This window comes from Sparus aurata, chromosome 2 (genome assembly GCF_900880675.1).
Source record: "Sparus aurata chromosome 2, fSpaAur1.1, whole genome shotgun sequence".
In the NCBI taxonomy this organism is placed as follows: domain Eukaryota; kingdom Metazoa; phylum Chordata; class Actinopteri; order Spariformes; family Sparidae; genus Sparus; species Sparus aurata.
In genome coordinates this window covers 29,829,817-29,844,668 of record NC_044188.1, presented here as the reverse complement: position 1 = coordinate 29,844,668, position 14,852 = coordinate 29,829,817, and the positions used below count along the sequence as shown (strand labels likewise).

General features: G+C 42.1%; 1 protein-coding gene across 2 annotated transcripts in view; it reads left to right on the top strand.

Annotated features, from left to right (window-relative positions):
- The window catches only part of LOC115569495 (large neutral amino acids transporter small subunit 4-like), a 31,691-nt gene extending 19,213 nt beyond the window's left edge, over positions 1 to 12,478 (top strand). The window contains exons 6-15 of one of the 2 annotated variants that reach the window (XM_030397463.1): positions 1,401 to 1,493; positions 1,797 to 1,930; positions 2,374 to 2,585; positions 5,667 to 5,810; positions 6,078 to 6,095; positions 6,299 to 6,425; positions 6,523 to 6,655; positions 7,020 to 7,093; positions 8,299 to 8,422; positions 8,533 to 12,478. In XM_030397463.1, the coding sequence (XP_030253323.1) occupies positions 1,401 to 1,493; positions 1,797 to 1,930; positions 2,374 to 2,585; positions 5,667 to 5,810; positions 6,078 to 6,095; positions 6,299 to 6,425; positions 6,523 to 6,655; positions 7,020 to 7,093; positions 8,299 to 8,422; positions 8,533 to 8,694 (1,221 nt within the window). In that variant the 3' untranslated portion in view covers positions 8,695 to 12,478. The remainder of the gene's footprint in view (positions 1 to 1,400; positions 1,494 to 1,796; positions 1,931 to 2,373; positions 2,586 to 5,666; positions 5,811 to 6,077; positions 6,096 to 6,298; positions 6,426 to 6,522; positions 6,656 to 7,019; positions 7,094 to 8,298; positions 8,423 to 8,532) is intronic. The other variant, XM_030397464.1, reaches the window with a different exon arrangement.
- Positions 12,479 to 14,852: the final 2,374 nt, after the last annotated feature.

Sequence of the window (14,852 nt, the reverse complement as noted above, 5' to 3'; positions counted from 1 at the left end):
AATAAAGTCAAAATCTTGTCTTCTTGTAGGATGTCTGTCATGAGTCAGTGCTGTAGAAGTGCAACGCTAATTCTGGAAAGCACACTTTTGATATCTTTACGGAACTTCTGAGGTGTGCCACCAATCTAGACGTTTTCAAAACTCCTGGTGCAGAGACAGAACTGCTGTCATCTCCATATGGCAAAGTGGAAGTTTCCCTTTTTATAAACTTTTTTTTTTTTCTGTATTTTGCATGATAAAAAGGCAGAACCAGTACACAAATGTAGAAAAAAAAACTAAAGACCACACAATTCCTTATACTAAACCTTACTAAAGAGCAAACCTATTTCTGACATTTTCACTATTAATAGAGCTCTTGCAAAAGTCTGGACGTGAAAAAGGACCCATCATCATGCGCCAGAGCATCAGGAAGTGCAACGCTTGGGAAATCCGAACCTGTTGACTCTGCATAGCTTACAAGGCCTTTATTCGTCATGACCACATTAAAATCTGCTGAGCTGTACACAGGCTGTGCTGGTCATTGCTTCTATAACAACTGGGCCAAAAGTCGTCCATCTTAGCCCCGGTGTTGTCAGTGGGTCAGCCGTCTCCTTTAAGGTGTCACGACTGGAAACTTCCACTTGAGTGCTGCCGGTGGAGAAAATTTGGGCTCTTGTTAATTTGGATGTCATGGCAGGGGCACATTCATTTTCATAGCTCACCTATGGTCCAATTAATCTTGGGAGTGACGTCTGTCTGGGGTGAGAGAGTTCAAGCAGCTGCCTAATAAGCTGCACCCCTGTGGTGAACACAGCAGCTGTATGGACGGACAGATTAGGACGATGGGAGAGGAATTGCACATTTCTGACCCATAATGATGTTACAACCTAATTTTTTACCTCCCTGCCCCCATTATTTTGCTAAGGTCCCAGTTTATTCACTGGTCTTGACTTGATGTTACAACAATACACTCTCCAGATGGCATAAATGAAACATAACACTGACAGACGTGATAAAACTCTGAGCCACACTGTTGCTCTCGCACTCCCTGTTGCCATTGTTTTGCTCTGTTTCTGACTTCTTGAAGTCGAATATTTATCATTTGAAGTTTTCTAGTTTAGGAACAGCGTGTACTCTTGTCTCGAGCTGAGGGTTGAGTGACCTTTCAGCAAGACCTCGCTGTCTGTGCTCAACTTCAAATGCTGGAACAGAAACAGGAGCAGACAGTACAGGGCTCACTGTGAGTCCATGAAGCCTGTCAGCAGTCACTTATGTAGTATGTACAATTGTAACTGCAAGGTCGAGAGTTAAAGTGTCTGCTGTTCTCACAATAAATATTTAGACTCAAAGTTTTTCTATAAACATTATGTGTATTGTGTTTCAGTTAGTAATCTAATCTGTTGTCAACACTGTCTCCACAGCTCCCCAACATGTTTGGAGACCTGAGGTCAACTTTCATCGCTCTGATGATCGGATCCTACGCCTCCTCTGCTGTCACCTTCCCCGGCATCAAGGTAACATTCGATTTGTGCTATCAGTTACATCACAACATCCTTGATTCCATCCCTTGTCCCTTGTTCTTACGCCGTGTAACCTCAGTCAGAGGGTGGGATCACAGCGTTACATATGGGTTCACTTCAAGATACAAGTTTTAAAGAGGATAATAGTGTTACGGCGTAATGAGTTTTGTTTGTAGTCAGCACCTACATCACATCTGATGAACTGTCACAGACCAGGGATTTGTATTTATGACAGAGGCGTTGTACAGACAGGGATATTGATTCCCAATGATGTTGTGTCTGTTTGGGTGCCTGTAGGTGATCTATGATTTGGGTGCCACCTTCATCAGCATCCTAACGGTTTGGGCTGGCTGCGCCTGCCTCGTCTTCCTCAACTGCTTTGTCAACTGGCCTCTGGAGCCCTTCCCCGGCCCAGAGGACATGGACTACACGTAAGACAGACACTAATGCTCTCGCGCACACAAAGGCCGATAAGCATTTCTGTGGCCTCCAGCTATCATTTTAAGCAGCCATTATTATGCTAACCTCAGGTTACACCTGCTGTAAGTGGATTCCACTGTGCCCTGACAGCCTGCATTCTCCACAGAGATCACTGCATTACTGCAAATACACATGTGCAAGACTGCATTGACATGTGTGCTCACACACTCATGCACGGTAAATCTCTGTGTAATGCAACTGAGGCCAACTGAGCCTTAAAGACAGGAAAGACCATAACACCAGATGATCACTTGGCTTTGCTCTGAGTTATACCTAGATCATTTGTTGACTCCCGTCCTTTTTCTTGTTCCCCTCCTTCCACTGTCTTCTACCCTCTGTATTTTGCGCTCTTTATCGCCTTTCACCATCTCATCTCTTTCCACTGTTCCTTCAGGGTGAAGATCAAGTTCAGCTGGCTGGGCTTTGACCATAAGATCACTGGGAAGCAGTTTTATCGACAGGTGACCACCGTGGGGCGCCGCCTCAGTGTCGGCAACTCCATAAAGCAGCAGCACCAGCCGCCCAAAGACCTGGCCACGCAGGAGGCCAACAAGCTGTGCCTGTCCACCGTCGACCTGGAGGTGAAGTGCAAAGACAAAGTGGAGAGTAAGTCTGAAACAAAACACACCCAACTTAGAAGTTCTGTAATAAATAGTGAGAATTTCGTGTCCGTGAGAAAGAGCAAACCATACGATAATATAAGTCCCACTCTTTGTCGTTTTCCCTTTGCCAACTTATGCATATTCATCCGAGCATCTCAAGAGTCAGTCCGCTGATTGAATGAAGCGGGCAGGAGAGGAGAGACGCTCTGTGTGCCAGATTGTCTGGAAGCTCCATGACGGACAAAAGCTCTCCACACAACAGCCAGTTCCACAGTCCTGCGGGAGGAAAGCGATTAGAGAAGTTATAAGGACTACAGTGAGAACTAAGTCACAAAGTCTTTTTTATCTGAGATAGATGTTTGTAAGATGATAAGAGTCACAATTAGAACTTGGCACTTTGTTTCTTTGATAGAGTATTTTAAATGCTCACTGAGCAACCTTACATCAAAAACAATGAACTCTTTCAAACTCTCTCCACTTTTACTCAATAGGCCTTCATATGCCCAAAGCCTTCAAACATATATAAAAAAAAACTAATTAGTTGAATTTAGTTGGTTAAAACTAATCAGTTACTGATCGTTAATTCTGGCTTTATGTTGAATCCAATCTTGCTCCGTATTATTTGTTTTGACCACTGAATTTTGAAGAACAATAACATGATGAGCTCAAGCTCCAGCTGCAAAGTCTAAAAAAAAAAACAATTCAAAATAATAGCTTCCAGAAATATCATTCAGGGGTAACTTAAATTTGAAATTTGGGAATGTAAGTGTCCTAAAGTAGCTAAAGCCTTGTATGTGTATGACAGAAGCATCCCCTCGGCTCTGACAGTCGAGGCCTGACCTACATCTGTACAAAACAATTAGGCACAAGCACCCCTGACACCCCTGTGGTATCCCTTAAATGCCCCTTTACCTCTGCCCTACATCTACGCTAAGCTAACCTCTTTTATCCCCTACACCTCCAAGCCTCCTTTAGGCCCTCCTAGCTTCCCTACGCCAAGGTCAGGGAATCCCAGTGGGGGGCGGGGGTTGCTTCCCTCTCAGTCTCTTTGGTACCAAACAGACCGTGGAATTGGATCGGACCCCGCTCTTAGAAAAGCTGCACAGCAGTTGTGTGCCGCACTGGCAGGGAGCCCTAGATAAGCATTATTGAGGTCTGAATGCCAAGCATCAGCCAGTTTTAGTGTGTGTGTGTGTGTGTGTGTGTGTGTGTGTGTGTGTGTTATTAGTGCACTTAGGAACATGTTTTGTCTGTCAGGAGCTTTAAAGAAGCCGTTTCTCTGTTTCTCAGAACAAGTCCTCTGACTTGCAATCCTTCGTGCTAATTCACAAATGTAAGCATGCCTCACCGGACTGCTAGCAGGGCCATGTAATTATATTCTGTTTTGACAAGAGGCAGAAAGGATAGACTTACTATATAAGAAGTTTGAAGTGGTTATGAAGCTCTTTAAGTTAATAAAAGGTGAGGACCCGGATGCAGGCACAATGAGGCAGGTAGGTAGGTAACAAAAAGTGAACTTTGATCACGTCAGCTGAAGTCCAAAGATCAAAAATCCAAAATGCAAGCAACAAAAAAGCTACAAGGAGGATTACAAAAATGTTACACAAAATGGAGCAGAAACCAGAGAGCCATGTGTAAGAAATCGGGAACATGCAAAGGCCCGGCAGACAGACACAGGAACGCTGGATGAAAACAGACAAACTGACAAAGAGGGCATGGGCTGATGAACAAATAAAACACATGTGCACACAGAAAAAGATTGGAAAACGACAAAGACAGGAAGGGTAAAGTAACACATGACATATCTACAAAACCAAACATGAAATTACTAACCAAAACACCAAACTGGGTCAAAAACAGGTCTCAGTATAGTACTGATCCCTCACTGTGGCCTACATGAGCAAACAAGCAACAACCATCAGTGAAGAGGATTGACTATTTTGTGCTAATTGGCACCGGGTCTGATTGCGACTTTTCTGGGTTTGATAAGCCATAAAATTAAAACTCTTTTTCATGTTGGAATTCTCAAGATGAAGCTGCTCTTTAGGCCCCAAAACAAAGCCATTGTCATCATCAAATCAACAAAAAATGAAAGTTCCTTGTAATATCTTAACTATGATGCAACATGTGCTTCTAAAAAGTTATAATACCCCGTAAGCCTGACCTGGTACCAACAAATATCTCCATTCAGTCTCAGCTGGATACCTGTTGTTCTGGGTAATAAACCCAGCCGCTGCATCTGTGCCCCAGCAATTAATTGGTTTGTCCAGTGCTTCACCATATGGGTAGTTGTGTCCAATTTCCATTTATATTTCCAGCTTTGATTAATGATCAACTTTTCCTGGAGCCTATCTTTCTTTGAATCCCCCTGCACACTTGGCTTCTCATGCAGAATAAGAAGTGTTGCCGTGGCACACAGGGGCCAGTGGGAATATGTCGGTGACGATCTCTCCCCTCCGGCTTAACAGCCGACTTATCCTGGAAAGGAAGCACGTTGATGTAGTTTTCCATCATGAGAAGAGAGGGGGAAAAGAGTCAGAAAATCTTGTGTAGGAACGGACAGGTTCGGGCTTGTAGATGTTTATGAAAGTTCACTGCTGCTGCTTTACCTGCACACTGTGGACAGTTAGAAGAGATCATGTGGGTTGAAGGGCTGCAGACTGAATTGAACATTTGAAAATTAATATTCAAATCATAGAAGAAAACACAGTCAGGGGGTTGGCGAGCATCTTACCCACCCTGACCCAACACATTCTTTCTTCAGTGAAAATGAAAATTGTGGTGCCAAAATGATCATTCCCACTAATCATGGATCATATTGCAATATCTGTCAAAATAATCACAATATGACTCTTAAATATAGTGCAGGAGTGGGTTGTGTGTTTGGAAGCTGTGAGTAGCACAAACGATCTGCAGACAAAGTTCGGAGCACAGTCCCATTTTGTATTGATGAACAATGTGCTTCTGGATGGATAGCTACAGCAGCCCGTTGGTGTGATCCACCACAGACTCAGATATGTCAACCACTGCTGTATCATCAAACGGATTTGATCTGTATTGACCTCTCTTCTTTCATTTCCTGCAGCTCAGTCCTTCATGAAGAGTATCTTCAGTCCCATCTTTTTGCTGAGCCTCATCACCATGTGTGTGACCCAGCTGCGCCTCATCTTCTACATGGGAGCCATGAACACCATCCTGGAGTCCCTGACAGACGGAGACCTCAGCAAAGGTGTGTGTTGCTGTTAGCACAGATGGTGATGATTGAACGGTTGCTTTATATGTTTAACATCCGACCACAAACACATGGTGGCAGTCGAGGTTAGCGCTTATTATTAACTATGTATATCTTTTCTCTCTGCTCTCTCACACCTAACATTCCTCTGTCAACTACACCGTCTTGTTGCCTGTTGTTAACACAGCTCTGTCTTTCTCTTATCGTTTGTCTTTCTTGCTCTTCCTCTTTTCCTCTCACGTTGGCTTCGTGCTGCTCTTGCAGTGGAGACAATGCAAGTGGGTAAGAGACCAAACTAACAAAGATCTAACCACCTACCCTCCTCAGCCATCCTCCTCACCTGTCCATCCATTCTATGTGTGCTTGTTTCTATGTGGATCGCCCTCTAAACTCTTCATACTGTTCATTTCATGTTCAAAACTATGCAAAAATGTAGCATGAAAACATTGTCAATAACTGTGTCTGCACTGCTGTCTGTCTCTTAGTGAGCGTCTACACGTCCATCTTTGGCGTGCTCCAGCTTTTGTGTCTGATCACCTCTCCGGTGATTGGCTACGTCATGGACTGGAAGCTCAAAGACTGCGAGGATGAGAATGACAAGTGTGCCAAGAGGTAAGGATGCACATATCAAGAGAAGAAGAAGAAGAAAAAGGAAAAAAAAAAAAGCAAAAGAAGCCTGACCCTAATGTATTCTGTTCTTTTCAATTAGGGAACCTGGTCAGCCCCGTCGCCCCAGCAAACAGATCCAGAAGATCACCAACGCCACCAGAGCTTTCATTTTCACCAACCTGCTCCTGGTTGGCTTTGGATTCACTTGTATTGTCCCTAACCTTCCCCTCCAGGTACAGTGTAAAGTGTGTATACACACACACACACACACACACACAAGACAGAGAGGCTTTTTGGGATGCACATTTCCCAGCATGTGCTTGAAAGCCCCAAGCCCCCTCAGTTAACACTGCAGAGAGACTTGTAGAGAGATGTACATGATGTTCAAACAGGGGAGACTCACATGGCAATGCAGCTTCTGACGTTTCTCAGTGCTTTGGTGACACCTACTGGACAAACGACAAAAGTCATTGCGTGTTATTTACTCACTGGGAGTCTCATTTATCAAAGATGAGAGCCATTTCTCAGCAGGGATCTGACCTGGTCCTTAATGACAAATGAATCTTTTCTTCCCCACACTTTCCTCCTCCCCTGCAGATCCTGTCATTCGTCCTGCACACCATTGTCAGAGGCTTCATCCACTCTGCAGTTGGCGGCCTCTATGCTGCTGTGTAAGTATCACGGCATAACAATCATACTGTATGAATCCAATATACCAGAGCGCATACCATTTACTATGTATCAGATGTGGCCAAACATATGTGCATACAAACATTACACCCATATGTAAACATCTTCTTTCATTCTTTCCTTTGAAATGTGTTTATTGGGAGTTTTTCCTGTCTGAATCGAGGCTCTAAGGCAGACCTAATCAACCTTATTCCAGCCCTTTGATCATTTTGTTAGTATGCTACTTAGCCCATCCGTTGGTTATGTTTGTTGTTAAACACAAATATTCTCATTTCATTATTTTTTTAAAAAATCCAGGCTATTTAAGCTGAGGAAAAATTAAAAGACTCAAAACCGAAAACTTCCTATTAAGGTTAAAAAGTGTACTTTTGTATGAACATACCGTTTCTTTTCTAACCATTTAAAATTAAAGTGAAGGAAAAAAAAGGGGAAAATGTTGTGAACACATTTAAAGAGTCAGACGTAGAAAATGTAAAAATCTGATTCCTTGGCACTATTTTTCAGTAGTTCAGACAGCCTGATTGAAGGACAGCTGCACAGATTGTGAAACTTTCTTATTTATCATATGAATCAATTTGACTTAACTGGACAATGATGATGAAGACCACAAATTTAAATCACTGCATACATAAAAATCAACATGTTTTATATGTATTAGAGACATATAGCAGTCTGCATTGACACAAAACACAGTCAAATAACTATCCCAATTACAACTGGTTTATTTGAGGATACTAAATCGGGCTCACCAGATTTGAAGACCTCAGTCTCCTCAAAGGTTTATATGGCCACTGTAAATAAGAGCTAATCAAGGAACCTTTTTGCTGCAGTTGAAACTTAGCTAAATTGTTAACGCTGGTACATTCGTGTTAATATATTTAAAAAAGGAATGTGCATTTTTTTAAGATGTTTCCACAAATTTGAAAGCACATAATTGCCCAAAAAGTCACTATATGCTTCAGCATTTAGATTTCATGCCCTGGTTCAAACCAGTGTCCACTTACTTTAGGCCATATATGTATGATCACCTGTGTGTGGTTGTAGTTTTTGTTTTTTTTTGTAGTTGGATTGGATTCAGTTTGAATTGAACCTTACCCACAGCACCACCTCAAGAATACCACCTCAGGTTAGCAATAACCCATATGATGTCATTTACCATATGACACGTTGGTTTTTTCCTGTGCAGGTACCCGTCCTCTCAGTTTGGCAGCCTGACAGGCATGCAGTCCCTGATCAGCGCTCTGTTCGCTCTGCTCCAGCAGCCTCTTTTCATGGCCATGGTGGGACCCCTAGATGGAGACCCTCTATGGGTAAGATGATGGAGCACGTACAGTAGGAGAAATATTTAGAACTAGACCTATGCAGAGCATTTGTGCGATTTTTAGTCAATATGCTGGTCTGACCCTGTCCTTGTCTTCAGGTGAATGTGGGCCTGTTGGTGCTAAGCATGCTGGGATTCTGCCTTCCCCTGTACCTGCTGTGCCACAGCCGCCACCTCCAGCGCCTCAGAGACGAGCGCGACGAGGATCCCAAGATCTACGTCAAGATCAACGACGGCAGCAAGCCCGAGGCCTTCGTCTAGATGAAGGAGGGAAAGACAGATGATCTATTAAAAACCAGAGACGAGCTACACTACACAAAGAGACATACAGAAGAAGAGAGGGCAGGGGAGAGGGGTGAGACCCTGTCATCCCGGACGGTGGAGCACCTCTCTGTTCACACCTCACATTCCCCTGAAACACACTTTCACTCACGCCATTTTACTGCCAATCATACGCAGTCAAATACGACTGCAAGTCACTGTGACACCCAGTTTCACCCTCTATGATACACTGTGAGAAACCTGACACACACACACACACACCTGTTCAAGCCCCATGCAGAGATCTCACCTCCTCGACCACATCTCTGAACCCAGGAGGAGACAGACTACTGGGACAGACTTTTAATATCTCCCCAAATGATACCTCTTCACCTCTTTTTTTCCCACTTCTCATTTTTATTTCTCTGGTTTAGTCTCCTCCAGAAAACATCGAAGAAGAAGAATAAGAAGAAGATGCCAGCCAATGAAAAGCACCACTGAGGAGACGTAACAGAAATCTCAGTGACAGCATTTTTTAGAATTGCTTTTAAAGTCCACTCACAGAAACTGACTGCGCTGTTGTGAACACGTTCAGCATAACCATGACGATCTTTGCTCCCTCATTGGTCCGGGTCTGTCCAAGGTGCCACGCAAAGAGACAGAAGCAGCACCCTCCTCGGTCTTGGCATCTCTGCTTCCTCTCATGCTCGAGGGCGTTGACTAACAGCGTTATGGTAACAGTTCGGATTGAGACGCAGTATGTGTTAGCTCATTTACCAGGTCTCACAGATGAGTTAGTGGAGTAAGCACTGCATGTTACATAATGCAGCGTAAGATAAAAACTGGTTTCTGAGGCCAGAGAAACTACATTGCATGATTCCAGAGACAGTGCTGGTCCTATATTACTGTTTCACTAGTGCAGGAATACACACTCAACTTGCCATGACAGTTCCTTTGTTTTTTTGTGTTTGGAATATGTAATCTTTTGTTGTTTTTAAATGTTTTCAAATGTATTTACTTGCAATATGATCGCAGATGTGTTGTTAAATCTTTGTACCCTACACATAATCTGGCGATGCGGAGGAGGAAGTGTCTTTAGAGTCGATAGACTGGACAAAGATATTATAGATTGATACGGTGTGTTATCAAAGGAGGGCGGTCGCAGAGGTGGAGCCTCTGCGTCATCCTACTGGCTACACGCACATACTCTTGATTCGATGTAGCAATAAGTGCTTCTGTGAGGTGCTGGGCAACACGTTGACACACAATCACACACAGACAGTGATCGTGTAGATTCTATGGACTGTATTTCTAAATCAAAAAAAGGTGCTAGTTGAATTACAGAAATGTGATTTGTTGACGTGGTTCCAAAAAGCCAATCACGTTACCATTTCAGGTGACTACTTTGCTCTTGGTTTCTTATGACTTTTGTCATAATTTGCTTAACGCTAGCAGGCTGACACAGACGCATCCCTCCAGCTTCTGAGAAAATAATGGAGGGTGATGAGGTGCAACACAGACGATAAAGAGTCTTTGTCTTTGAGAAGTCCAGATGAAGCTTTGTGTGCAGAGACTGAAAGAGGAGGGTATTAATTGCTGTCTGATTCAGCCTGCTGTCTTAAAATGCCATACAGAGAAGCTCCTCAGTATTCTTCCTGCCTGGCAGTAACTCACAGAGGCACTTCCAAAGACAGCCATGACCCTCAGAGTGCCTCTCTAAGTTTCCAGATGATGGGAGGAAAGGATCCAGGCAAGATGTGGCGCACCCAGCCCCTCTATCCCTCCATCTATCTGTCTATCTATCCATCTTTCACTCACCCATCCATCTTCAAAGTCTTGAAATGTTTACCGATGACAGGTGACAGAGCTGAGAGACAAGCCTCTGCTGCCATTGGACGAATGACTTTAGTGAGAAATGAATGGCACATGATGCACTTTAGACCTCTAGAAATGGACCTCACTCATGTGTTTCTGTATAGCAGTGCGTAGCTGCCTACTGGTGGTGCATGATACAAAGAATGTATATTCAGAGCATCAGATGCTGATTTTGAATTCAGAACATGGGAATGGAAAGACACTCTTATTTTTTTATATATACACAGACAAAAACTATTGCTTCACATTAGATTGCCTTTATGTGCTTGGACAGTGTAGCAGAGTCTTGTCTCTCGGTTCTTTCATAAGCGTGGACAAACTAATCACAACTGTAGATGTTAGTCCTCACTGAGCTGCATGAGTTTGTAAAAAAGCAATGAGAATTATACGGAGTAGAATTGGTGCCATAATTATTTGACCTTGTGGAGTTTGATGACAAATGGGAAGATACAAAAGATGTATGTACTTTAACCTCTGCATTGAAAAATCCCCAAATCCTACATGTCTATGCATGTAAAAATGGAATGTTGTGGAATGCTCACCTTTAGTCCTTAAAATGAAATCATGCAGGAGGAAGTAATGAATTACCACACACATGGCAGCACATTTAAAAGAAAAAAGTCTAAATAAATTTTTGGTCATAGTCCCTCAATCACTTCGATAAATAGTTTGCATATGTTACGTCCCTTTGTATTTCTTTATTCAAACACTGCATTGCTGTATCCTCAAAGTACAAAACTCATGTAACAAGAACAGATCTGAATTCCTTGAGCAGGCTCAATAAGGTAGACCAGGTGTCCAACACTGCCGTTGAGCAAGAGCTGGAGTACTAAAGTCATTTCATTTGTCGATCTTTATTTGTATGTGTAGATGCAATATCACACTCACACACCTCCCATCAAGTGTTTTTGCACTTATATTCCTTAAAAGGTGGGGATAAGTCTCCTATACTCAATCCCCCTACCTTCTACATGTTTTAAATAGGGTTGTTTCTATGCTCCAGCTCTGTTCTTGAGTGATACAACCAGTGTAAATTACAAATGTACATTTTTTGTTTTCACTTCAATAAACCTGGTTCACATTTTTCTTCGAAAAACCGCGAATAGTTGTGGCACTAGTTGAACTCCGTACACTGTATCTCATGGCGTGCTGGTGTGTCTTGTAACTAATATTCTGTGGTTTGACATGATGTTATGACAGGCAGGTACATATATACTATGATGCAGTACTTTAGTCCAGCTCTATGAATGTCAGGGATGACGGAAAAAGATTTTCATTCACCTGGTAATCCATCCTGAATCATCTCTGTGGCTTAACAGGTAATTAGTTCATTTACAGACATGTGATAATACAGCCTGTGTGTTTGAGTGATGAGTTGCCAGGTGAAATCTGTTTTCCTTGAATTGGGAAACCAATCAGCGCTTGAAGCACTCCTTCACTGCCATACCTTAAACACCATTACCCTGTCCTCCATATCATCAGCTCCCACGATTTCACCCACAGACTCTTAGGATAGCGATTCTACAGTAGTTTGGTTATTGATTGATGTACTGATTAATTGTTTATTCTCTGAAGATGAATCAGTGTGTCACCTTTTGTTTGCAAGTTCTCTTTTGTGTGATGATAGGACATGGGGGTTTTAGCTGGAACACAGACGCCTTGTTACCCTCCCCTGGCATGTACCTTTGTATTTTTTTCTACCTACCAAGCCTCAGTTTAGTTTTTCATTCTTTTTTTCTCTGATGTTTACGAAAATGTGTACTTTCATGGTCTTATATTGTATATTTGGTTGTCTTTAGTCTTGTACCACAGTATAGCCATTGTCATTGAAGTTTCAAGTCATATTGTTTCAAATGAAAGAAAAAAAAACAGATCAATATATGAAGCAGAATAAACAGTAATTTGTAAAGATGTGTCTCTTATTTCAACATCAGTGTGAACACTTGTGTGATCTTGGGGAGGAAGGACAATACTTCTTTTACACTCTCACTGGATTCTGATTCACCCAATAGGTGTGGTCAAACAGACTAGATGTTTTGGCTTGGTATTTACAGTAGGTTCAAAAAGTCTCTGACCTAAAGCCACAACACTTTTATTATTGCATTTCTTTTGAATATAGTACTACTTAGTATTTGGTATGTCAACCTTTTGCTCTAATGACAGCATGCGGGTCATTCCAGAATTGGAGGACATTTGGGCTTCGGAATTTTCAAAAGATTAACCTTCTATTTGACAATTTTCTTTTACATATTCATCAGTAATAGGTATTAAACTATAAAAAGCTTTATTGGCTCTTCTAAGGCATAAGAGGATTTTTTTTGTATTACACGTTTCATTTGATATTTGCTTGGTATTTGAAATACATGCTAATTTTAGCTTTTTCTCACAAATCTATGCTAGCTGTTTAGCTAGCTGTTAGCATTTACCAAGATGACAAGTATTTTTTAAGTATTTATATTATTCTGGAAATATGCATGACAGGGTTGCGTGAGGTAAAGTGAGACATTCAAGCAAGGCTGACAATGTTATAAAAATATGAAAAATATAAGAGAGGACATACCTTGGCTCTACCCATGCTTTTGGGAAACTGTTTGATGATATCACTTCCAGTCTATCATGTGGCTAACACTTTTGTTCTTCTTTTACCATGCTAAAAAGTTTAAGCTAACGGGGTTGCATGCAAGTTGTGGGAAACAGGTTTCTTGCATAATAATACTTATTTAAAACATTATGTTTTATTAAAAAGATGTTTCCCCATCTACAAGAGACATCTATGTACAAAACAATTCGAATGAATGTAGATTTAAATGTCATTTTGACAGTTTTTATTGGAGTTCAATTTGGTCACCAAGGGTGTGGGACAAGAGAAAAGTAGCATATTAGGGAGTTCTCCAGACTTATTTGGTATTTTAAAAAATATTTTCAAATTATTTTTTCTCCCAGTTTATTTAGAGTTGGTCTCTGGACAAGTAAAAGTTACACAACAACTGCATGATTTTGTATTTTGTAAATTTATTATTTGAAATTTCATGGGTGGGACGTAAAATGTCCTCCAATGTTGGAATGGCCCATGCACTCAGCCTGGCATCACCCACACAAGTGCTGCCGACTAATGTTATCTCAGCATGATTTGACTTTGACTTCCACAAAGCTTCTAGAGATCACACAGAACACAGACTCATTGGACTTTTTTGGTCTTCAAGTAGTTGTTGCATTGCTTAAAGGTCTGTCTCTGGGTCAATATCCTACTGCAGTACGACGAAAAGTCAAATGATGGCTAGACTAAAAGGTTTCTTACGAGGCAGTGCGTAGAAATCTGAAACCCTTTTTCAGAATCTGGATCGGTTGAATTGCCGGAATTTCCCAGTGGTTGACCGGGGAAAAAAAGTCCAGATGAGTTTACTGATGAATCCAAGTTTATAATGTACAGCAGCAACACAAGTGTGTGTGTATGGAGATGAACAGGAGATAAAAATGTACCACAGAATTTCAAATCCACAATAAAAATGGAGGTAGGCACAATCAACTTTGAGGGCACTTTGCTTCATGTGGAGTTGACACCTGCCTGGAACTGACTCCAGCCTGACCAAGGAGATATAGGCACTCCATTCTTCAGAGATATACTACACCCTCTGAGGGAGGGGAGAGGGATTTGTACTGCAGCAGAACACACCTCAAAACTTTGAGACAACTTTGCAGGAACTACTTTGAAGACCAAAGAAGACCAAGGAGTCCTGACTGTCATGGACCTTCCTCTACAGTTACATGAAGTCAACGCCACTGAACATTTATGGGGACACTTGAAGAGTGAGTAAGCCGAGCATTCTGGGACATCACAAGGCTGGGATGACATAAGTCCTATGCTTTACACAAACATTTGAAGTCCATGCTGAAATTCATGAACAATTTACTAAGACTCAAATGCTGATATTACCCTTTGCAGTGGAAACTGTGCACATTGGGCACATAGACTACATGCATGTGGTCTGACATATGAGAGGAGAAGGTGAAATTCTAGGGTGACAGCAGCCACAGAGGAACATCAGTGAACTGAGTCTGAGTAACCTCACAAACAGGTTGAACCAGAGCTGAGAGGGTTTCCGCCTCTTCTGGTTTTTCCACATTGGAGCGTGACAATCTCCATCCGTTTAACTGGCTCATAATGACCTCTGCGTCACATGACGAGCCTGAAAATGTGGAGAAGCAGGCGATTCTATCCGCTTTACACCACAGCAGGCGAGTGCCAAGGTTACACTTAAAACTCTAGCCATCACATTTATTTA